The sequence below is a fragment of the Pleurodeles waltl genome, chromosome 5 (assembly GCF_031143425.1).
Source record: "Pleurodeles waltl isolate 20211129_DDA chromosome 5, aPleWal1.hap1.20221129, whole genome shotgun sequence".
Lineage (NCBI taxonomy): Eukaryota > Metazoa > Chordata > Amphibia > Caudata > Salamandridae > Pleurodeles > Pleurodeles waltl.
Window position 1 is genome coordinate 1,503,535,505 of NC_090444.1, and position 24,499 is coordinate 1,503,560,003.

The window sequence follows — 24,499 nt, forward strand, 5'->3', positions numbered from 1 at the left end:
CTGTAAATTAAATGCTACTAGTGGACCTGTAGCATTGATTGTGCCACCCACATAAGTAGACCCTTAACCATGTCCCAGGCCTGTCATTGCAAGGCCTGTGTGTGCAGTTTCACTACCACTTTGATTTGGCATTTAATAGTACTTGCAAAGCCTTAAACACCTTTTTCTACATATAAGTCACCCCTAAGGTAGGCCCTAGGTAACCCATAGGGCAGGGTACTATGTAGGTAAAAGGCAGGACATGTCCATATGTGTTTTATATGTTCTGGTAGTGAAAAACTCATGAATTCGTTTGCCACTATGATGCCAGCTCCTTCCCTAGACTAGCATTAGGACTGGCCTCATACTTTTTGAGTGGTAGATTCTGATCTGAAAGGGGAAACCAGGTCATATTTAGCATGGTCAGAATGGTAACAAAGTCCTGCCTATTGGTAAGGTTGGATTTTATATTACTTTTTTAGAAATGTCACTTTTAGAAAGTTAGCATTTCTCTGCACTTAAACACCATCTGGGCCTTACTGCCGGTCTACAGTCAACGTCTGGGCTGGGCTGGTTGACAGTTCCCTTGTGCATTTCACCCAGACAACCACAAACACAGGATACTCAGTCACACCTACATTCATCTGCATAATGAATGGGTCTTCCTAGGCTGGAAGGGTGGATGGTCTGACACTTACGTTTCAAAGGCCGGTGGCCTGCCCTCACACAATGGACTGCTAAACCTCTACTAGGACCCTGGTAAACAAGACTGAACTGAAAGGGAAGCATGTGCACTTCATAATCACTCTTTGAAGTCTCCCCCACTTCAAAGACATTTTGGGGTATATAAACTGGGTCTCTGACCCCACCAACTCAGACACTTCTGGACCTACACCTGCATCCTGTCAAGAGGAACTCCTTGGCTGCCTAAAGGACTCATCTGCACTGCTTTGCTGAAAAAGGACTGCTGGCCTCTGAGTTTGCTGAGAAGGACTCTGCCTTCCCAAAAGTGCTTTCCAAGGGTTTGGATTGAGCTTGCCTCCTCTTTTTTGAAGTGTCAGGGCCAAAAAGACTTAATCTCTTCAAAGAAATTCCTTGTGCGTCAAAAAGTGACCCAACACCTGCCGAAAATTACACGAAGCCTGCCTTGCAACTGAGGAATTACCGCACAGCCATCTGGAATGACGCAGCCCAACTTCCCGAATGGAAATTCGAAGCAGCGCCTGCCTTGAGACAGAAGAATTTCACGCATCGCCTACCAGATCAACGCAGAACCCGTGCCTTTTTTCAGCACATCAAGGATTTTCCCTGCATCGTCCCTGGGAGTCAAAATACCAAGGAACCAAGACTGCGCACCGAAAAACGATGCAAGCCTCTTGCAGCGTGGAATGAAACAAAGCATAGTCTATGACGCGACAGAAACATTCGATGCAACACCCTATTTTTCCATGCATCTCCTCCTGGGCAGTCTCCGTGCGGAGTTATTTTTTACGCATACCAGATACTGTGTGTAACAAAGAGACAGCTGTTTATTTCTAAGGATTAGTACTCTCTTAAACATTCTCAAAGTGATATTTCAACTTTCACTTATTGGATCTTTGTCGTTTTGACCTTATTGTATTCAGATAAATATGATCTATTTTTCTAAACCTTTGTGGTGGATTTTTGTGGTGTTTTCACTGTGTTACTGTATGATTTATTGCAAAAATACTTCACACATTGCTTTCAAAGTTAGTCCTGACTGCTCAGTGCCAAAGTACCATAGGGTGGACACAGTTTAATTTGGATTGTGTGTGGCTTACCCTGGCTAGGATTGTGGTCCCTACTCGGACAAGGGTGTACACCTCTGTCAACTAGAGACCCCGTTTCTAACACTGACCCAGAAAGTTTAGTTTCAAACCTATCTGAATTATTCCCCGTTGAGGAGGAATCACAAAATGCTCTCTGTCTTCCTTTCCTTTTGCCTTGACTTCCTAATGCAGACATAAAGACTATTTTTCTCACAGTCTCTTTGATCCCTCAGGAATTATCTTTCCTTTCATTATATTATCTCATTTGGCAGTATGTTCGGATCTCTTGTAATTTTTAGTAGTGAGAGTTCCTGCTTGACATAGGGCAGATTATTTGTAACACCTATTGTCATTGAGACAAGAGTTCTATGCCCAGTGCTTGTTCAAACAGGTGCAGATAGGCTTGAGCTTCTGTGCCAGTAACTTGTATAACTAGCGCTAGTAAGAGGTCTGCGTTGTAGGCCCACCCTGTCTACCCTAGATATAAAAAAAGAGAAGACTGCAAGAATACAACTGAAATGCTAACTAGCACAAGCAACTGCTGCTCGCGAGTGACAAACTTGTTCTCACCGATGAGTACTGGGGAAAAAGAAGATTAAGTAATAAAAATGTGAAAAAGGTACTCATAAACAGAACAAAATGTATTTTTTAAATGTATCCACATTATGAATTAAAACAATAAATTGAAAATATGTAAAAGGCAGTTGACTTTCAAACACATTAGATAATGTTAAATAGTTTGAACTTTAGAAAACGAGAGCGCTCCAGGAATCATCTGTGATGGTTTATTTTAACCATGTGACTGTTAGGGCTCCCCTGGCCCCCTCTCCCTCTCCCCTCCCCCACCCTCCTCCAAAACCCCTATTCCTGGTCCCAGTGCCAAGCCTTTATAGGGGTAGTTTGTGCTTAAATATCCTTAAACTTTTTTCCACAAAAAGTAGCTACAACAAATGAGTGTCCTTTCTCCAACATGCTGAGAAATCTTTCAGGGTTTGCAGATTCTTCTGGAGGGAACTGAGAAAATAGCCAAAACACAGCTACATTTTGTATCTGATGGGAATAATATGAAAAAGTGCTATGCAAGAAAGCAAACACTTTTTTCTAAATATTGCATCAAAGGGTTTGTTTTAGTGGGATTCCAAGGTTTCAGAAGAAATCAGGGTTGCATTAAGAATTTTCCATTTTATAAAAAAAAACAAAAAAACACTTTCTAAGAGGTAGTCCATTTGTCCTACATTGTATGATTTCAACCAACTTGCAATGGGTGTCTTACATCAATAAAAATTACACAATATTCTAAATTCAACAGGGAATCATTTGTGTTGATCCCTCATGGTTTTCCCAAAGAAACAAGCTGTTGAAATAAAACAATAATGAAAACAAGTAGGAAAAAAAACTCACCATGTTATGTTTTCATGTGTATTTTTTGTCATGATGACCAATTTACCCTGACACGGCAGGGATGTCCTTTGTCCCCCTTCTATTTACCCTGGCTACTGAACCACTAGCCCAGATGGATGGACCCATTATATCCTGGATGGAGATGGGGGTGCTTTCCGGAGGACAGGATAGCCTTGTACGCTGACGATGTCCTGTTGTATGTATAAGAGCCCAATATAACGGGCCCACAGAGTCTCCACCTTCTAAGATGCTATGAACAAGCGTCAGGACTTAAAATGAATCCTACTAAGTTAGTGTTGGTCCCCCTCGCGAGTTCACATGACTGTTTTGATTGGCAGGACATGATACTCTTACGCAGACTCAGTTTTACATATCTTGGTATTTCGATGACTCTTCTGCCTGAGTTGACATGGGCCAGGAATCTGGCCCCGCGCTCTTGACACACATCAAGACTGACTTGCAGAGGTGGAAAGCATTGCCTTTAAACGTGATGGGACACGTAGCCCTGTACAAGATGGTGGTCCTACCAAGACTTGTATGTATTTCAGAACTTCCCCCTCCCGATCCCACGCTCATTGCTTAGGGCTCTAGAGAGCGCCACCTTGTTGTTCCTTTGGAAGGGGGCACGACATTGAGTGGCTGCACAACACTGCCAGATAGGAATATACAACAGGGGATTGGGAGCTTCGGAACCCTACCTTTATTACCTGGCGACCAAGCTGTTGGTGATTCATGATTGCTTCACAGGGGGATGGGCAGATCCGGCTTATCAGGTGGAGTTGGAGATTCTGGGTTTCCCGCGTATCCCTGATATGCCATATGGTGCTCCCTTTCCCCGGGACATGGAAGCGATAACAAAGGTGGTTTTCTTGGCATGCCGTGCCGCACTACGGCACCACCGTTGGAATGCTATTGTCACTCAGACTCCGCTGTGGCAGGGAAGTGGCTGAGTGCAACAGAGGTGCTGGAAGGGTTAGTGGAGTTGGATCTTTTGGGTATTTCCTTGGTAGGAGATGTGTGGAAAGGTGATGCAATGAAATCCTTTCAGGAACTGCAGGTGGACTTTCAGCTATCCTGGACGCAGTTCTTTAGATACCTCCAGCTTCAGCATGCTCTGGGGGCGCATGTGCCAGCCGCAGGCCCTCTGCCAGAGTTCAGCCCACTCGGGGCCAAGCGACTCATGGGTAATCTAGAAGGAAAGGGTGTTTCCCAGATCTGTAAAATGTTAGTTAATAATGCTCTGGGAGATTTGGATTTGACCAGGGATAAGTGGGTGTCATGGGTGGGGGATTTTGAAGAAACAGAATGGATGGAGGCATTGACGGCACCTAGGGTGCTGGCGGTGTCAGTGAGGCTTCGCGCAGTACAATTTCACTATTTACATAGAGCATATCTAACGCCTATCAGGCTGCACCGGGGCGGTCTTCACCCTACGGCTCAGTGTCCACGATGTGCAAGGGAACCAGCAGATTTTTTCCATATGGTGTGGTCCTGTCCAGTATTTCAGATATATTGGGGTAAAGTAGTTCATGAACTGAGCATGGTGTTGGAGCAGGAGCTGCAGATGTCCGCCAAACTAGTCTTACTGGGTGTGATGGAGGAAATGGGAGGATCATGAGCAAACTGTGCCCTAGTGGGTACGGTCCTGCAGGTCGCGAAGAGAGACATTGCTGCCGCCTGGAACTCTTCTACAGGTCCATCCTTTCAAAAGTGGAGAAGGGGGGTAGACTGGTGCACAAGCTAAGATAAACTGGTGTATGAATCTAGCGGTTGCCCCCGGAAACATGAGAAGGTATGGGGAAAGTGGCTAGGGTTGCTGCCTTAGGCCAGTGTAGGGGTTTTGACCCTCAGTATTGTGTCAAGAAATGAAGCAAAGTCTGGCCCCTGGATTGTTAACTGTCAATGTTGTTTGGAGTTGGATCTCACTGTGCTATCTGTGTCAATTGTCTTGTAATTTTCTCTTTAAAAACAATAAAAATGTGTTTATCAGAGGGCCAATTTACCCTCAATTTACCATTACGTCCCATAGACCCTTCAGGTCTCAGGAATATACACGCTTTGTAGGTTCTCCAAAATCAAGCGTTACCCAGGGCCAACAACAGAGCTGCACCTCAGAAGAATTTTTTATTATGTACAGACTACACAGCAATTCAATGATACAACATTTTTATGTAGGAAACATGTATTTTAAAAAAAAACACACAAGACACTCAGTTTAGGAAAAATAATTACTTGTAGAGAATTTGTGGTTACTCATACTATCATTCTGCAAAATGTCTTATTTCTTGCACATTAAGCCATGAATGCAGAGAAATGTAACTGGTAATAATAAATGTTCTAGTATTCTGTGTTTCCACATGTCTACTGATAAAAACGGTACCATACTTGTGTGGTGGGGTCCAGCGTCTGACACAAAATAGCCCAAAATACGGCCTAGAGACATCACAATTCATCCAGCAAGATTATGTCTGTTTTTTTTTGTTTTTAAAATGTGGGTAGTTGCATACTTTAGCTCTAACTTCATTGAGGAAAAAGTTCCATACCCAGACATTTCTCAAATTTAGTCATTTCTGAAATTTATCCCTTGCAAGCCTCTAACTTTGGCTAAAAATACACACCTTCATCACCTTTTCGTGAGGGAACGTTTCAGAAAAGGCAGAAAGACTAGATTGCCTCTTTTTGTTTGTGGATATGTCTCAATGGCCCGGTGGGACCCGCTCACACATTTATTTTGCCAAAATGTAAAATCCCTTGTATCTAGTGACCCTTCGCCTCCCTTGGGGGGGGACAGATTAGGGACAGCCATCCTGCCCCCACCCCCCCAAGCAAGACAGAAAGACTATAGCTCCTTCTGCCATGGGTCCATGGCCCAATGCCAGGGTGGGCTGCCCCCGTCCTTGTGTTTGTTTTGGTACCATTTTTAAATCCCTGGTGTCTGGTGGGCTTTTTAGCTCTGGGGCAAATTAAGAGCAAACCCCCTTCATTGCCCACCAGGAAGTTAGAAAGACTAATGCCCTCTTTTGCAAAAGGGGCAGCATGCCCCACCCCTATTTTTATTTATTTATTTTTTTTAAACTTCCCTGGCACTGAGAGGGCTTTTTGAACCCCCCCTCCTTCCCCAATCACTCACCATATCCAGGGGGACAGAACAGAATCAAATCCCCAATCTGCACCCAGACTGACAGAAAGACTTTACTGCCTCATTTTGGGATAGGGCCATGACCCTATACTAAGACATGCTAACCCCATTCCTTTGTTTATTTTTTGTAAAACCAATTCTTGGCATTTGGTGGGCTTTGTAGCTATCTTCCCACTGGGGACAGACAGGGGGAAAAAAGTCTAATGTGCCTTGCAGTGGCGGTTGCAGAAAAACTGTAATGCCTCCCTTTGGGGGCAGGACATGGTCCTATGCATGGTAAGTCACACCCACTTCTTTTGGTTCCTTTAAAAAAAAAAAAAAAAAAAAAAACACACACACACACACACAAAACAAATCCTCAAGTGTTTAGAGGATATTTTGCCTTTTCAGAGGGAGGATGCCGATTGGGTGTAAACATCCCCATTGACCACCTTGGGTGGGTGTAGAAAGATTGAAAATATTAGGGAGGTAGGTGGAGCATAGGCCCTTCCTCAAGGGGCTGCTCCCCTACAAAGTAAATCCCTGGTGTCTAGATTAAGTGCCAGGAGAGCACATCCCACTATGATCACCTAGTGCTTTGCAGGGTAACAGGAATTGCTGTAAAGCAGAGCTTTTTAGTTTTCCCCCAACAGGTCTCTTTAGGCACTATTGCCTAAAACTGGGCTTTTTTCAAGCCCGATACAAGGGGATGGAGAAAGGGGTTTCTGGCTCTGACCAAAAGGGATGTGGGGGAAGCACCAGACAACCGCTGCTCCGGTACTTGGACATCACATTCCATGTCCATTGAGCCCAGTTGTGAGCATTATTGACGTGGAGGTGCCCAAAAGGTTAATTACCTTACTTTATACTCTTCAGACCTGCTACAATTCAAACAGACCATTATCAATAGTATGCTAAATGTATACAGATTTGTTTAGGTAGCACATAAGCCACTTTATACTGAACTGCAGTCTGCAATAAAATATGCTCACTCTACTTTCTACTCAAGGTAGCATAATAAATTATGTTCATGCTGTGCTTTTCATTTACAAACCAAGATATTTGGCAGCCTAGTTGATTTAAATAAATCATAGATTACAAAGCTTTCCTAAACAGATCAACACAAAAATATATGGGGCCCGATTCAGAGGTCTTGGCTCTTAAATCATCAATATAGAAGTTCCATTGAGTGGGAGCTTTATTCTCCGTAGAAAATATTTTCCCTAAGAAAAATCTGCTATTCCACCACTATATTTTTTTTTAAAAAGTAGTTACATGAATATAAGTCAAAATACTGGAGAAAAAGAAAAACAAAAAAAATTATCTTAAGGTACCTCGAAAACTGTACATTCAGTTCAATATCGTCAATCTTTATAAATGCCAAAGTCCATTTTTCAAATACTTTTCCTTCAGGAAACTCTGAACAGAATTTAAATAGAAGTAAGTATCAGAATCTCAAGGAAAACCATTGTTCATGCCTACCAACACTCTGCAGGAGTCATAACCGAAACAAATGATCCAGACATTTGGTCCTCTGCAGTTTACCAGGGAGCAAACTTATTGGTTTCAAGAGAATGGACTTCTCCTTTCCAGTCGTGGCAAGTACGCCTCAAATGCTGGCTCAGTGAGTACAACAGTTGTTGGAGTGTAGCTTTTATAATCAAAAATTAACCTGAACTGCTTGCAAATTAATATACACTGATGATGCATTAAAAAAATATATATATTAATTGACTTCTAAGGTACGTGTTTGAAATGTGCCCCGAGAGTGGCCACCAATGTATACGTTGACTAATGAATTTGACAAATGACGAATTAATGATGTACTAATGTGTGAAGTTATACCAGCTTTATGAATCATGTAGTAAGGGTTGCTAATTTAATCACTAGGCCTTAATTAGCAAGAGTCTGGGCCTAGCTGCCTGGTCTCATATTAAATGTGTTTTCTAACGTGTAATGTGCTGTCTTCCTAAAAGACGTGTAGCTGTACTTTTCCAGAAGCTGGAGATGTGTGTATAACCGTAGTAAATTCTTTCTCATGAGACCCGACTTGCTCAAGGAGACATTCTTGTTGAATGCAACAGTGTAATTCGCAACAGGTACAAGGTCGCCCAAACTGGTAAAGAAAATGGAGCTACTGACTAAAGCAAGGAGAGATACTTTTTCTACCTGACATTCTACCCGTTGAAGATGTAAATCACAGAAGCCAATAAACTGCATGAGAACTGTCTTAAGTGAAAATTTTAGTGAGGCGATCAACGGATCATTGGATAGAGATAATAATGCACCAAATACTGTCCAATGGGAGATTAGAGACTTCTCTGGCAAATTCCATTTATCGACGTGTCACAAGGAGAAATCAGCCATTTCTTAGCCAAATTTTAGCCATTCTTGCTGTTCCTTGCGGATGCTCTTATTAATTTTATCCTTACTCTAACCATCCTCTAGTTGCCCGACATTTACTTTTCCTCCTTATGAGGGAAGAAGTTTCTGCTCTAGTTTCTGAGACTTTTCTGCTTACTCCGGCTGATGGCGAATCGACTGATGTCATGAGGACGAAGACTTACTCTGTACGCCGACCCATTACGGAGGGTAACTATAGAATGATGAAATTGTAATTGTCTGTTTGCCTTTCCTTTCTAGGTACCAACTGCTCTTTTATAGAGGCCATAGCTAGAGGTTTTTCTGAATTGATGTTGCTAAATTGTTTTGCATGAAACCCAACATGCTAATTCGAGGTTAGTTAAGGAGTTCACTAAACAAATGCAAATAGACAAATGTCTGAATCTTTGCTGTGTTGAATAAATGTGCTAAGGATACTCTGCTAAAGTGGACTCATGTTGACATTGTGCTTTGTTTTAATGTTTGTGATCTTTGCATTGATGAAGTCTTATTCAAGTTGTCCTATTGTGACGTTATAGATGTGCTTTCTGGTATTGAGACTAAAACTTACTAATAGAGTGTAACAAATAGGGAATAAATATTGTAAACCTTACTAAATTCCGTGTGGTTATTCTTGACTGAAAGGTCATGGTGAGTTTTGGTTCTTAATAATGTCATTGACTAATTTGATTAATTTGCTATTGTAAATATTGATGAAGTTATTGACTTATCGACTGATATGCTGATCAGTTATCTTGTCTTAAGGTGCCTCCAATCAGGGTCAAAAGGTTAATTGACCTAAAACGAGTCCCAGAGAAAGTAAATTACCTAGGGTGGGACGCGTTAACAGTTCTGGTAGCAGAGGACGGTTCCGGCCCTTTGGGGCCCTAAGACGAGGGTCCATCATTTTAGAATTGTTTTTTTAAATAATGCAGTTGGGAAGGATGATGTTCCCCTAAGCCCCAAATGACTTTCCCGGGACCCCGGAGCTTGCCAAAGTGAGTTGGGTATGTTCTTGGCGTTCTAGTGATGCTATGAGTGAAGTAGGATTTGCGTTTGCACAGCTTATGCATACCGCAGTTGAATTGTGAGGTTTGTGAGAATTTTAGGCCAGGTGATGTTTTAGTAGGAGTGGGCGTACTCCGCAGTATGAGAGTAGGGAAGTCAGTGAACTTCATGTGAGTGTGGCGCTTTGTGCTCAAAAATGGTCCACGTGGTTGTTGGTGATGTACGGACCCTGCGTGTTCTAAGACGCCGGAGTATATTGATAAGTGTATGAGACACTTGGTTTATGTTGTAATTTGCACGGTTTAAATAGGTCAATCGGGCATGGTTGACGAGTCGAGTTTGAATCAAAGTGTGTGAGTGAAAACCTTCGATGGAGATTTGGTAAGTTCTGAAGTGCACTAGGACGAGCCATTGACAAGTTGAGAGTGAAATTTGAGGGTCAAATTTTGCTTGCGAGTGCGGGGTCTGAGAAGGAGAGAGTAGCGGCCGAGGCTTCAAGTGAAATCTCTTTAAATTTCTGAAGCGAGTGTGTTACCCTTCCTGTAGTAAACCGGCAAATTTGAGTTTTGTTGTTAAATTGCTCGCCATAAATTGCATTAGTTTTGCGTGAATAGAGAATGAGGAAGACAATCCGCACGACTTCATCAGCCGCAGTGTGTGTGACGTCATTGGAGCCGCGCTGGGATAGGTCAGTTAGTGAGAAGGGTCGCGCACGGATTGGCAGACGTCCGTGAGAGGCAATTGGTTGAGGAGGTAGGAGAATGGTGTTCTGGGAATTAAAGTAACTTCCTGATTCAGTTATAAATGAAATAAGAGACGCAAAAATGAAGTTCTTCAAGGCTCTAAAGAGCGCTTTGAGGGGAGATGTGTACATTACCGTGAGTGTGGGGGAGCCTACACCGCCAGGGGATTCTCCGGCTTATGCCGTAATGGAGGAGAAGGGAGTCGCACCATGTCTTTGGCTAAAGCATTGGTGCAAATTAACAGAGAAAGATGGGTGTTTGGCGTTTCCAGAGAATGGGACGTTCAACATAGAGGTTCTAGAGAATTTTTGGAAGGCGTTAAATGAGCAGAAGCCACCTCCAAGGCCAGCACAGTTCGAAGCATTAGCGATTTGGGAATTAATGGGCATACCACAAAGGCAGCAAAAGTTTGAGAGGAGAATGAGAAAAGCAGAAAAGACGCTAGCCGAGGCTAGGTGGGATAGCGAGACCAGGATGTGGAGAAGAGAAATAATAGATGCAGTCAGGATGTTTCCCTCAATAACTCAAGAAGCCGACACACAAGGAAGAAAGGCCACTTGTAAAACAGACAAGGGTTTTAGTAGAGGGAAAGAGAATAACAGGTCTTGGGCAGATGCAGGTGACTCAGATGACGATGAGTTCCTTAATCAGTTGTTACAGGATCATCCACCGCTATATGCCATAAATGACAACAGACTAAGTACTAGTGCAGGTCTTGTAAATTCAACACAGAATCAGGGAACAGCGCATACAGCTCAGGTAAATGCAGTTGCGACACCAGCTCCAGTGCAGAATAGTGCCAGTGTATCCACCGCCCCAGAGATGCACACAGTCACAGCCACCACCGGTTCAGAGGCTCTACCCTGATGTCCCAACATTAGAGACCACTGCGAATTTGATGGTGCCGCCAGATCAAGCATATACAAGATCAAAGTTGGTACAGATGGAGCCAACTCCACTTCTGCTGCCCCAGCAACAGATGGTCCCGAATTACACTTCGGTCACAGGACCGAAGTCAGTCACAGCACCAGTAATGAATCAGAATACAGGAGTTAATGCTCCCCAGGGTTTGGGAGACAGGCAGGCACCAGCTGCTATATCTTTGCCGATTACAGTTGGTCCACCCATACCTCTGTATGCACAGGCAAAGCCTAGTGTATGTGACCAAGGGGTAATGACTCAAGAGGTGATAAGAGGAGGGTTCGCAGGAAGCTCTCAAGGGATGACACTGGGAGAACAGACAGCAGAGAGACCTAGGTCCTTGTTGGACTTCACTCCAATTGGGGTTCCTCTAGAGACAATGAGACAGGCTGGTTTGGGACTACTAACTCCACAGATACCCAGTACGAACATGTTGCAACCACCAATGATGCAGGCTGGAAATATCACGTTGCAAGGTTTGACTGTGCAACAACTGAATGAATGGCTAGACATGCTTAATTCACCACAGACTACCCCTGATACAGAAGAGCGGTCAGAGAGAGAGGAATACCTGAATTTTGTGAGGCTGGGCGTGGAAGCAGCTGAATTAGTTGTAGGGAGCATTGGAGTGAATAGGCCAGAGTCATACAGTGAAGCAGAATTAAGGTATGCGTGTCCAAAAATAACTAAGGAAGTGAGCAAGGTGCACCAAAGGTTGGTGAATCTAGCAGACAAATATGGCTTAGACTTAGACAATACTAAGCATCTAAAGAGGAGTTACAGATTAGACTTCTAACCTAAAGATTTTGATCACATGAAGTCTACTGGGATGAAGGCACATCTTAAAGAAGTTCTACAGAGCGCGCAGGTTTGGGGAGCCTTAGAGAAATGGGAAGGCAGATGGGCAAAGAAAAGAGATAAAAGGAAAAGTGACTACTTGGAGCAGCAGCAGGCAAAACCAGCACCGGATACCGGTACCCATGAGAGAGACAGCTGGAGGGGTTCTTGTCCATGTACCATGGTCCAGAAGTGACATTTTGTCCTTCACAAATGACTTCCCCAGGCTGAGGGAAAAGCCAATAGAATGGTATCAGCAGACAGATTTGTGAAGCTTGCAAAGTGTCTTTGGGAAGACTTGAATACATTGTTTGAGATCATAGTTCCATCCGATTTGTGGCTAGAGTGCAAGAGAAGTGTTGACTGGCCAACTGCTGAACCGGCAAGGGATAGGGTTACCGGAGCACTCCCACCGGAGGTAATGAAGTATTACTATAAGGTAATTGAGTTTTTGAAGCAGAAAGTGTTGCTGCAGAATACTGATTGGCAAAAGATTGATCGAACGGCATAAGAAGGCAAAGAGTCGATCATGCTTACAATGAGAGGTTGTTGAAAGCATTCAAGCATTACAGTGGTACAGAGGTCATAGAGCCAAAAGATATGAATCACCTTGTGTTCAGGTTCGTTGAAGGGCTGAGACCAGAAATTAGCCAGATGATTAAGAATCATTTGATCTGTTGGCAAGCGAAGCCCATTGATGAGGTGTTACAGTATGCAAAATACTGTAGTGACAAGATTGAGTTGAAACAGAGAAAGCTGAAAGAGAAGGTGATGGTGATACAAATTAAAAATTAAGGCAGCGCAGGCAGGGATGCAGGGAAACGGAGTACAACAACACATGGTGCAACAGCCGCAGGGAAACTGAATGTTTCAGACGCAAACGAGAGGCAGAGGTCGGGGAAGTTTTGTGCACCGTGGTCCAGATTTGAATACAGTAGTGGTTCAGAATGATGTACAAGGGATGAAGAAGGTGTTGCCATGCCACGAGTGTGGGGGCATGGGACACTGTAAGCGGTAATGTCAGATGATGGTGCAGTTCAACAAAGCAATGATGTCAATGCATTCCAAAATGTTAAAGGACCAAGAATGAGGTGTCCTAATCCAAATTTTCTGAATAACATGGTTCAGATGCAGGGTCTTCAGCCCATGCAACAAGTGCAGATGCCACGTATGCAACCAGTGCAGATGCAGCAGGTGCAACAGCAGATTCCAGTGGTACCTAGACAGCAAATGCAGTTGCCCTTAGAGCCAATGGAACAGCAACAGAGGATGCTTCTTCAACAGGTCACAGGTCAAGGAATGGGTCAAAATAACACAGTACAACAGTTCCCATTGCGTGGTGAGAATGGAACAAACAATGAATGGTCGGATGACAGTTCAGATAGTGAGGAGTGCAGGCTTGCAGCGTCCCTAGAAGTAGATCAGAGGGGAACCTATGTGCAAGGGAAGGTGATGGGTCACAAGGTCTCATTTTGGTTGACACAGGAGCTACACGCTCTACAGTCAGGAGTGCAGAGGTTCCGAAGTTGCCCCTTTCAGGACGCACAATAAAAGTAGTGGGAGTGGCAAACCAGCTCCTGACCAACCCGATCACAGATCCGGTTCAGGTCGAGATTGGTACCTTTCAGGGATTACACAGATTTGTGGTTTGTGACTTCAGCCCTTGTCCCTACTGGGAAGAGACTTGCTGTCTAAGACGAGGTGTTCTATCACGCGTTTGAACGAGGGAATTGAGGTGCAGACAAACAGTGATGATGAAGGGGATGGTGGTCAGATCTCAGAGCCTGAGACAGAGATCACAGATGAAGAGTACCCTTTGATAAGCTTTTTTCCGATGTTCACAATGACTGACCTGCCTGCAGACCTGCAGGGGACGGTCACAGAGAGAGTGTGGGACTTGACTGGAAAGGAAGTGGGACTGATAAAAGGAGTGGAACCAGTTAAAGTGGACGTGAAGCCAAATGCTGTGTTCCCCCAGGTACCGCAGTACTATTTGGCCCCAGAAGTCCTTATTCAAGTGACGCAGATAATTGCAGACTTTGTGAAGCAAGGGGTCTTGAAGGAAGTAATGAGCAGCCCATATAACTCACCTATAATGGGTCTGAGAAAACCCTGTGGGAAAGTCCGAATTGTTCAAGACTTGAGAAAGATCAATGACATAGTAGTAAAGTGCTGCCCGATAGTGCCAAATCCAGCTGTAATAAAGTTTCAAGTTCCATGCTACGCAGAATGGTTCTCAGTCGTTGACTTGTCCCAAGCGTTCTTTTCTGTGCCTCTTCACGAGGACAGCCAATTTCTTTTCAGTTTTAAATTCCTGGACAAGGTTTACAGTTGGCGTCGAATCCCTCAGGGGTTTTCGGAGTCACCATCTATCTTCAACCAAATTTTGAAGAAGGATTTGGAGTCATTGGAACTGCCTTTCCAATCGACTCTAGTGCAGTACATTGACGATTTGTTGATAGGTTCCACAACAAGAGATGACTGCAAGTACGATACTATTGTCCTATTGAATCACTTGGGACAGAATGGGCATAAGGTGTCCCCAAAGAAGCTACGGTACTGTCAGAAAGAGGTGAAATATTTAGGCCATTTGATTGAGAAGGGGTCGAGGAAAATATCCAAGGAAAGAGTGACTGCCATATTACACATGAATCCCCCGACATCTAGGACAGACGTCAGAATGTTTCTGGGAATGGTGGGCTACTGTTGTCAGTGGATCCCGAATTTCTCTGTTATCTCCAAGCACTTGGTGAGACTGACAGTTAAGGATGGCCCAGATACCCTAACTATGTCAGAGAAATAGATGAGGGCGTTCATTGAGCTGAGGGAGTGTATGTGCAGGGCTCCAGCTTTAGGTATGCCTGATTACGCAAAGCCTTTTGTCCTGTTTTGTCATGAACCTGATGCTTGTTCTTTGTCTGTCCTGACACAGGTCCATGGAGGTGCAAACCGACCAGTAGCATATTTTCTAGCTACTTTGGAGCCAGTCTCGGCAGCCTTACCAGGTTGTCTGCGTGCAGTTGCAGCAGTTGGTCAAAGCCTCACTCAGTGTGAAGGCACAGTGATGGGACATCCCTTAACAGTAATGGTCCCACATTCAGTTGAAATACTATTGACCCCAACTAAGACCCAACACATGACAAATGCCAGACTGACCAAGTACGAAACAATTATATTGGGGTCACCAAACGGATCACTGAAACGATGTACTGTATTAAACCCTGCAACTTTGCTTCCCAATGAAAATACAGATGTTGATGATGCTGAGGAGGTAGAACATGATTGTCTTGAGGTAACAGAACTGTGCACCAAACCGAGACCTGGCATTAAGGATACCCAACTGGAAGAAAATGATTATATTATCTTTGTTGATGGCTCATGTCTGAGAGACTCAGTAGGAGTACTGAGAGCCGGATACGCTTTATGTACAATCACTGGTATTCTAGAAGCATCTTGGCTTGAAAGAGTATACTCTGCTCAAGTGGCTGAATTGATTGCTCTTACTAGGGCATGCCATGCCGCTGACAAATTGAAAGTGACTATCTATACTGATAGCAGATATGGATTTGGAATTGTCCATGATTTTGGCTAGCTATGGTCCCAGAGGGGTTTCATGAACCCTTCTGGTTCTCCAGTGAAAAATGGCGAAAGAATTAAGGAGTTGTTGCACGCGATTTAGTTACCTCTTGAAATTGCCGTGGTGAAATGTAGTGATCATGTGAAATCACAAAATTTTGTGTCACTGGGAAATGGATATGGAGATCAAGTCGCAAGTTTTTGCGCATTGAACTGTATATCGTTCAAGGATCAGTGGGAATTGTTACCTGAAACAGAAAATGAGACATGCACAGGTTACACTTTGAGGGTGGTTGACATAATGGAAGAATTAAAATTGTTACAGGGTCATGCCAGCAGGGAGGAGAAATGCTCTTGGCTCAAAATGCAGTGTGTAGAAAGACCAGATGGTTTGAGGGTTTCAGATGAGGGGGAAATGGTTTTGCAGAACAGTCTTTTGTCACAATTTGCAAGGTTCTACAATGGGCAGGCACATATTGGGAGGGACGCCATGATCAGGTTGTTCAAAATTGATTGGTTCAATCCAAAATTCAGACAAGCCGCAGAAGTGATCTGTCACCGGTGCATCATCTGTCAGCAGATGAATGCGGGCAAAAGGGACGGTGGTGAATTTGAGCCACATTGGCAGAGCAGGAGGTCCATTTAGCAGAATGCAATTGGATTTTATCGAGATGCCTGTGTGTGGAGGTCTGAGATACATGCTGGTGATTGTGTGCATTTTTAGCCACTGGATTGAAGCTTACCCCACTCATAGAAATGACAGTCTCACAGTAGCGAAGTTGCTGCATAGTTTCGTGTTTCCGATCTCTTTAGAATCGGATAGAGGAAGTCACTTCAACAATGAGGTGGTTAAGCTTGTGTGCTGCGCTGAACATTGAACAAAAATTGCATTGCAGTTACCGCCCTGAAGCATCAGGTCTACTGGAGCAAATTAATGGTACCCTGAAGTCTAGAATGGCAAAAATGCGTGCAGCTATGAATTTGAAATGGCCTGATGCCTTGCCTTTAGTGCTAATGTCAATGAGAAACACACCCAACAAGAAAACAGGACTGTCTCCTCATAAAATTCTCATGGTCCGAGCTATGCGATTGCCCACAGTAACTGCAAATGCTCTTGTGAATATCACAGATGATATGGTGTTGGACTACTGCAAGGGTCTGGCTGATGTGGTCCACTCTTTCTCTCACCAGGTGGAAGCAAACACACTGCCACCGATAAATGATCCAGGTCACAACCTGAAAGCTGGTGACTGGGTTGTTGTCAAGAAACATGCGAGGAAGTCGTGTTTGGAGCCACGTTGGAAGGGGCTGTATCAAGTGATACTAACAACTACCACTGCTGTGAAGTGTACGGGAATTCCAAATTGGATCCATGCCAGTCACACAAAGAAGGTGACGTGTCCAACTGATGAGGAAATTGAATTATCGAAAATAACAGCCACAGAAAAGGAAGTCTAAGGGCCGGAGAGTAATCAAAGGGGAACGGAGACTAGAGGAGAGCCTGTTGAGGATGGTCTGGTCGCTCAAAGAGTAAACGAGATCCAGAGGGGTGACGGTGGGCCTATCTCAACTGAGTCACCAGGAGAGCCGACCCAAAGAGAGGTTCTCCCAGAAACAGATGGATATGGGTTTGAAGTCGAACCCTCGACAGACCCAGAAGGCGAAGGAGTTGAGACAGAAGGAAGTCCGAGTATCCAGACTCCTCCTGAGCCACTTGCAGGTCCAGCAAGAGAAAACACCATAGCACAAGAGGAGGGCATTGAACAGCAACCAGAAAGGCCGAACGATAAAGGGACACCGAAAGGAGATAAGTCGCCAGAGTCGCAAGTAGCAAAAGTAAAAGTGGTCATTGATGAAACAATTCAGGAGGAAGTTGATACAACAAGGAGAGAAGACCTGAGCGAAGGAGAATTACTAGGGGATCGCAAGTTGAAAAGAAAGAGAATAGCAAACAGAAGCAGAAGCAGGTCCTGAATGGGCATACACGACTTCAGCAGAGTGGCAACAAGAGTTCCTAGCATTTTGGTTTGATCTAGAAGTTCCAGATCAATAGTATGGTACCCGAGTTCGACCTCGAGGAAAAGAGACTGTGTTAAGCTGAAATTGAATTAAAGAAATTTGTAAACAGAGACTGATAAGTTAACAGATGTGTCGCTACTAACCTGAATTGACTTTTGAAAACTGATTGTGACAAGCTGCTAACTGAATTGACAAATGTCCTGGGAGCGAATGAGGAAGCTGTAAATACTTGCTAAAGAGAGACTTTGCTTAGCCTTGCTGTAAAAGAACAAAATAAAGAGAGAAAAGAAAAAAAAGAAAAAAAAGCTTTCAGCTATCCTCTGTTGATTGTTGTTTACACTTGTAGCATTTCACTTTCTGATTCTTTACAGATCATGCCTGGCACGGGAGATGATAGTGACGGGAGTAGGCATTGTAAATATTTGGGTGTTGCTTTGAGTGTTGCGTGCGTGATATTCATTATAGCTTTGTTTGTGGAGATGCGATTGGTGGATGAGAATGAAGCTAACAATGCTACAGTTTCAGAGACTGCTACACTAACACCTTGGGAGAAGTTTGAGCAAGATACAAAGTATCTGCATGACGAAACTAATGCAAAAGGGGAACTGTCTACTAATGTTTTCTATCGCTTGCAGAGTGAGTATGTTGACACTATGAAAGCTTGTTATGTGTGTACACAAATTCCTCTTTCAGTCCAAGAGGGAGTTACATATCACAGTTTGCCACTAACTTATGGGATTAGTTGTAGTCTGCTACTAACGCGTTTCTATAACCAAGAAGAAGTGCAATATTTTTATTCTAACTATGACCTTGTATTCTCTTATGTGCCTATCATAGAAGATCTGAATAGTGTAGCTAAATACTATGCCATAAAATTGATTAAAGGGTTTTTTGAACCTAGAGTAGCGATCAGTACATCATATGCACACCGCAATAATTTTACATGCTTGCTTACACCTGTAGAGAAAAGCTTTTTAGATCACACTGAAGATAGAAGGAGGGTTTTAAAGAGGAAATTGGAAAAAGGCTTGCAGCAACGATCTTTTCTTAATAGTGGTAGTTAAAATGGGATTAGTGAACAAGGGAAATTAGCTTTAGATGCGAAACATGTAGTTAGGCTTTGCATAACACAGCCGAAATCATATTATGACAATGTATTTGTGGGAACGAGTGAGTGTAAGCATGTGTTTTTGTTTCAAAATAAATGGACCTTCATGCTAAATGGAATGGATCAAGCGATCCCAGGGGTTTACTATATTTGTGGACTTAATGCTTATTACCGTCTTCCAAAGGGATGGTACGGGACATGTTACTTGGGGATAGTTTTCCCAAAGATTTACCAGCTAGAAGATTTAAAGAAATTCCCGAAAGTGACTGAATTACTTCGTGCCAGACAAAAGAGAGAAACTGCTGCTGGTGTAGTAGGAGACTTATTTGGAGCGATAATTCCTTCAGTAGGGGTTGTCTTAAACTCCGTAAAGATTTGAAAGTTGTCTACTATTGTGGATAACATGTTGACAAATTTCACAGGGGCTATACTACTAATGGATACTGAACTGGCTGCGGAGAGGGCTATGACTCTTCAAAACAGGCTTGCTTTAGACATTCTTTTAGCGAAGAGTGGCGGAGTCTGTAAGATGCTTAATGAGTGTCACTGCTGTGCCTACATACCTGACAATAGTAATGAGATTAGAAGTATGCTTACTAACCTAACAAGAGAGAGTGCAGATTTGAAGGAATTGAAGGAACCAGGAGTTTGGGAAAAGGACTTGCTCATGTGGGAAGTTGGCTTAGTAGTATTTGGCATGGGATATTGGGAAAATTAATACAGGGAATAGTGATTTTTCTGGCTTGTTGTTTTGGACTATGCTTATCATGCAAAATTAGCAAAAGGATTAAAGCAAAATTGGCAAAACAATGCGAGGAGTGAAGAAAAGAAAAGGGAGTAAATGTTCAGAGCAAAATATGAAAAGGCAAAACAAAAGGAAGAAATTGAGATGAAAGATAAAGAAGTGACAAGAGTGTTAAAGGAAGGATTTGTGTGATAAGAGTCATCAGAGGAGGGATTGTTGGAGTGTAGCTTTTATAATCAAAAATAAACATGAACTGCTTGCAAATTAATATACACTGATGCCGCATTAAAAAAAAAAATGTATTAATGTGCTTCTAAGGTACGCGTTTGAAATGTGCCCATGGGGAGTGGCCACCAATGTATAAGTTGATTAATTAATTTGACAAATGACGAAGTAATGATGTACTAATGTGTGAATTTTTACCAGCTTTATGAATCATGTAGTAAGGGTTGCTAATTTAATCACTAGGCCTTAGTTAGCAAGAGTCGGGCCTAGCTGCCTGGTCTCATATTAAATGTGTTTTTCTAAGGTGTAATGTGCTGTCTTCCTAAAAGACGTGTAGCTGTACTTTTCCAGAAGCTGGAGATGTGTGTATAACCGTAGTAAATTCTTTCTCACGAGACCCGACTCGCTCAAGGAGACATTCTTGTTGAATACAACAGTGTAATTTGCAACAGTTACAAGGTCGCCCAAACTGGTAAAGACAATGGACCTTCTGACTAAAGCAAGGAGAGTTACTTTTTCTACCTGACATTCTACCCGTTGAAGACGTAAATCACAGAAGCCAATAAACTGCATGAGAACTGTCTTAAGTGAAAGTTTTAGTGAGGCGATCAACGGATCATTGGATAGAGATAATGATGCACCAAATACTGACCAATGGGAGATTAGAGACTTCTCTGGCAAATTCCATTTAACGACTTGTCACAAGGAGAAATCAGACATTTCTTAGCCAAATTTTAGCCATTCTTGCCGTTCCTTGCGGATGCTCTTATTACTTTTGTCCTTCCTCTAACCATCCTCTAGTTGCCCGACATTTACTTCTCCTCCTTATGAGGAAGAACTTTCTGCCCTAGTTTCTGAGACTTTGCTGCTTACTCCGGCTGATGGCGAATCGACTGATGTCCTGAGGACGAAGACTGACTCTGTATGCTGACCCATTACGGAGGGTAACTATAGAATGATGAAATCGTAATTGTCTGTTTGCCTTTCCTTTCTAGGTACCAACTGCTCTTTTATAGAGGCCATAGCTAGAGGTTTTTCTGAATTGATGTTGCTAAATTGTTTTGCATGAAGCTCAACATGCTAATGCTAATTTGAGGTTAGTTAAGGAGTTCACTAAACGAATGCAAATAGACAAATGACAATCTTTGCTGTGTTGAATAAATGCGCTAATAATACTCTGCTAAAGTTAACGCATGTTGGCATCGTGCTTTGTTTTAATGTTTGTGATCTTTGCATTGATGAAGTCTTATTCAAGTTGTCATATTGTGACGTTATTGATGTGCTTTCTGGTATTGAGACTAATAAACTTACTAGTAGAGTGTAACAAATAGGGAATAAATATTGTAAACCTTACTAAATTCCGTGTGGTTATTCTTGGCTGAAAGGTCATGGTGAGTTTTGATTCTTATTAATGTCATTGACTAATTTGATTAATTTACTATTGTAAATATAGATGAAGTTATTGACTTATCGATTGATTTGCTGATTAGCAATTAGGGTCAAAAGGTTAATTGACCAAAAACGAGTCCCAGAGTAAGTAAATTACAAGGGTGGGACGCGTTAACACAGTCATCCCCCAAAAGGTCAGAAGAGCTAGTCTGTTGCATGGCATTTGCTTTCATCCAATATATAGAATACAGAAGGTAAAATAAAAACAATCTTTAAGTATTTTCTTTAACCATACCTTACCTGTTGCTGTGTTTTTACAAACAAGCTGGGAGGGAGGAGAACACCACAGAGCGCAGGGGGTATTTGAGGGAGAGATGCACGCACTCTCAGGGAGTGCTGAAAAAAGTAGTTGCCAGAATGTTAGTGGTGGAAGGATACACTCTATCTAATGAAAAGTATGTTGTCTCGTTGTTCCCTGGAGAAGAAAAACGAGCGTGATAAAGCCACCCAATGGCAAGCAATGCTCTGGCACAAAGCCCATTTTAGGTTTTTGGTATGGTATACAAAACACGAACACATAGATTACAGCAGTCAGTAGGTGAGACCTAGAAAGTACTTCATCCTTTCTTGAACAACAGAAAATGTTTGTTTTCAAGGAATCCGTCATAACTGCACATTTGTGTCCAGGCACTGTGTGTTTGTGAGTCAACGTTTTATGCTCGACTTCGATTAAACAGCCGTTAATGCGTAAAACATCACACACATGGACGTTTATTATGTATAATGCTTATTCGCAGAATCCTAATACGGACGAAACAATTAGACACATTTTGTTGTTTTCCTTACAAATGCTCCAATTGCTCGCTTACCTGCCGCTAATTATTCTTTACCTTTTTTGTTTAAAATATTATTGAGTAAAGCTAAATGTGAGATTTGCGGTATTCGGCAAATGCAACGATACACATGAAAGCTGTGTAGTATGCAAAGTGCATTCCGAAGTACATCTGCCAACCTTTGAAATCTCCAACCAAGGGAATCTGAAGAGAGCTGTGGAGAACCGGCGTGAGGAGGTAGTTGTCCAACTATTGAGGCTAGTGCATGGCATTCTGGTAGTCATAGTCCTAGACCTGATAAAAAAAAAAACACCGCAAGTACCAAATACAAGAAATCAACACCGAGTTGGAAATTTCAACACCGATTTGATGAGCTACAGCCTGAGGGAATCGTCATACGCGCTCAACTGATTGCAATTAAGCATTCAGTTTCAGGTAGGGAAAACATTCACATGTAGTCGAGTAAAGAATGGCCAAAAATAAGTGGGAAGGGAGTCTAACGCTTGTTCAAACCTATACTCACTGTATGTAGCCTTGGTAAGTACGCGAAAGACGCAAATGTAAATTTTCTGTACATTACTACTAACCTTCTATCGCATCACAATTCTAACAGGAGGAAGGGTGTTTTTTAGGGTTGAGTGTCAAAAGACGAGACGAGGAGTATCTGAGCAACTAGCAGCTACTGTACCTTTCTGGTTTCCAGGGAGGTATTGCATAGCCTCTCCTTAAGCTGCCCCACTCTGTGCATCATTGCACGCTCCCGAGTCTCCGAGGTAGTCATGCCTTTCTGGGTCTCAAGGTGCCGCGTGACCTCCCACTCTATTGCCCTCCGGCACTCTACGGTACTGACCGATGCCGGGAACGTGACCACGCCCTGTACCGCTCCCAACCACCGGCCGGAAGCTTCCTTTGCGTCGCCATTTATCAGCAGCGTGCCCCTGGGGTGGTGGACTGTAAGACAGACATAAAAATCTTGCTGTAGGATTTCAGGGAAGAGAATTCAAAGAAAAAAACGGACTGGAGCAGCACATCACGAATGGATCTGGGAATCTTGGCAGGTAACACCCTGACTAGGAGCAGGGGAAGGTCGCATACCTTCCCGTGCAAGTGGTGTCAACACAAAAATATTAACGATGAATATTTTCGTGTCAAATATTTTTTAGAACATCTGAACGTGCATAATGACTAGCAGTCTGAATCCCATTTATATCTGAGAGGTACAACTCTTTATTCAAGCCAAAGGTGAACAAATTCATTATTGGACCCTTGGTCTTGACGCTGACACTCGCCTATGGTTAAGTGCAGGCTCCTGTTTATGTCCCAACAATGCGCTTCCATTTGCAAGCTGAAAGTGGACTGATTCTACAGGAACTGAATACAAGAAAGGGTGCATAAAATCATTTTGCATTGGACGGGGCGTTAGAGAGCCAGCAAAGAAGATGTCAGCTTTGTGAGTCAGCTCTGTGGGCTGTGCATAGATCCATCAACCACATCCTACAATTGCCAGTGCTGCCACCTGGAATAGCATGATCCGAAGTACTGAACCAGAGGGGCAGCCCGTGAATGACGACTGGTCCCTGAGGCAACTCGAGAGCTGATGAGCCAAAGGAGGTGTGTCCCTTGTGTGGCCTGTTCATACTTTGGGCAGCAGATGCTTTGCAACAAGGTGATGGATGGAATGCTTGAATTAATCTCAGCCACTGGCAATAGGTTGTGCGTCCTCTCAATCCATCATTTTTTGGCCCTCCATGCCACATCAGTTTGGACTCAGCAATATGCAATTCAGTCTTGACCAGGCTCCCTATGGGGAAAACCTAGCCCCAATTGCCAGGCCGGGGTCCTCCCTGAAGCGTAAACAAGCATCCTGGGACCTGTTTCAGGATATCGCCCCTCATCAGCTAGGCTAGTTTGAGTCCATTGGCACAGTGAGCCGGGGACCCACGTCTGGGCATACCTGGAGCACTTAGGTAAGCAGATGCAAAACCAACAAGGTGATAGATGTAATGCTTGAGTTAATCGCTACCGCGGGCAATTGCTCAGGGTGGCAGCTGCTTGATCGCAGTCACGTCTAGCTCAGTGAAAACTGTCAGCATGCAGCAGGCCTTGTGGAGCCAGGTGGGTGCTTGGGCTCCTTAACAAGTGTCCTCATGCCTCAACAGTGTTCCCCAGCCAGGTGGCAAGCCAGTGCTTCAAGGGTTTTCAGCAGTGCTGATCTCCCCAGGAGGCTGCAGCTGTTGTGAGTGAGCAGTGGGGAGCAGCTGCTTGGCCTAGAGGTTCTGCTGGACACACTGCCCTGTTCCTGATAACCATCTCCCCCTACTGGGGAGACTGACTTGGCTATGAAGATTTTGATGAACCTGCCCAGACCCTCGCCACTGGATTCCTGTGGGAGTCCATCTGTTGAGCTGTTGGTGAGTTGATGGCG

The 24,499-nt window shown here is 43.5% G+C and overlaps 1 protein-coding gene and 1 long non-coding RNA gene across 2 annotated transcripts in view; one reads left to right on the top strand and one right to left on the bottom strand.

Annotated features, from left to right (window-relative positions):
• The window catches only part of LOC138296556 (elongin-A-like), a 537,924-nt gene extending 514,961 nt beyond the window's left edge, over nt 1-22,963 (bottom strand). Inside the window, exon 1 of the mRNA XM_069235792.1 lies at nt 22,763-22,963. Within this exon, the coding sequence (XP_069091893.1) occupies nt 22,763-22,855 (93 nt within the window). The 5' untranslated portion in view covers nt 22,856-22,963. The remainder of the gene's footprint in view (nt 1-22,762) is intronic.
• Nucleotides 21,431-24,499, top strand: part of LOC138296557 (uncharacterized) — a 119,185-nt gene continuing 116,116 nt past the window's right edge. Inside the window, exon 1 of the long non-coding RNA XR_011203859.1 lies at nt 21,431-21,495. This is a non-coding gene — a long non-coding RNA (uncharacterized lncRNA). The remainder of the gene's footprint in view (nt 21,496-24,499) is intronic.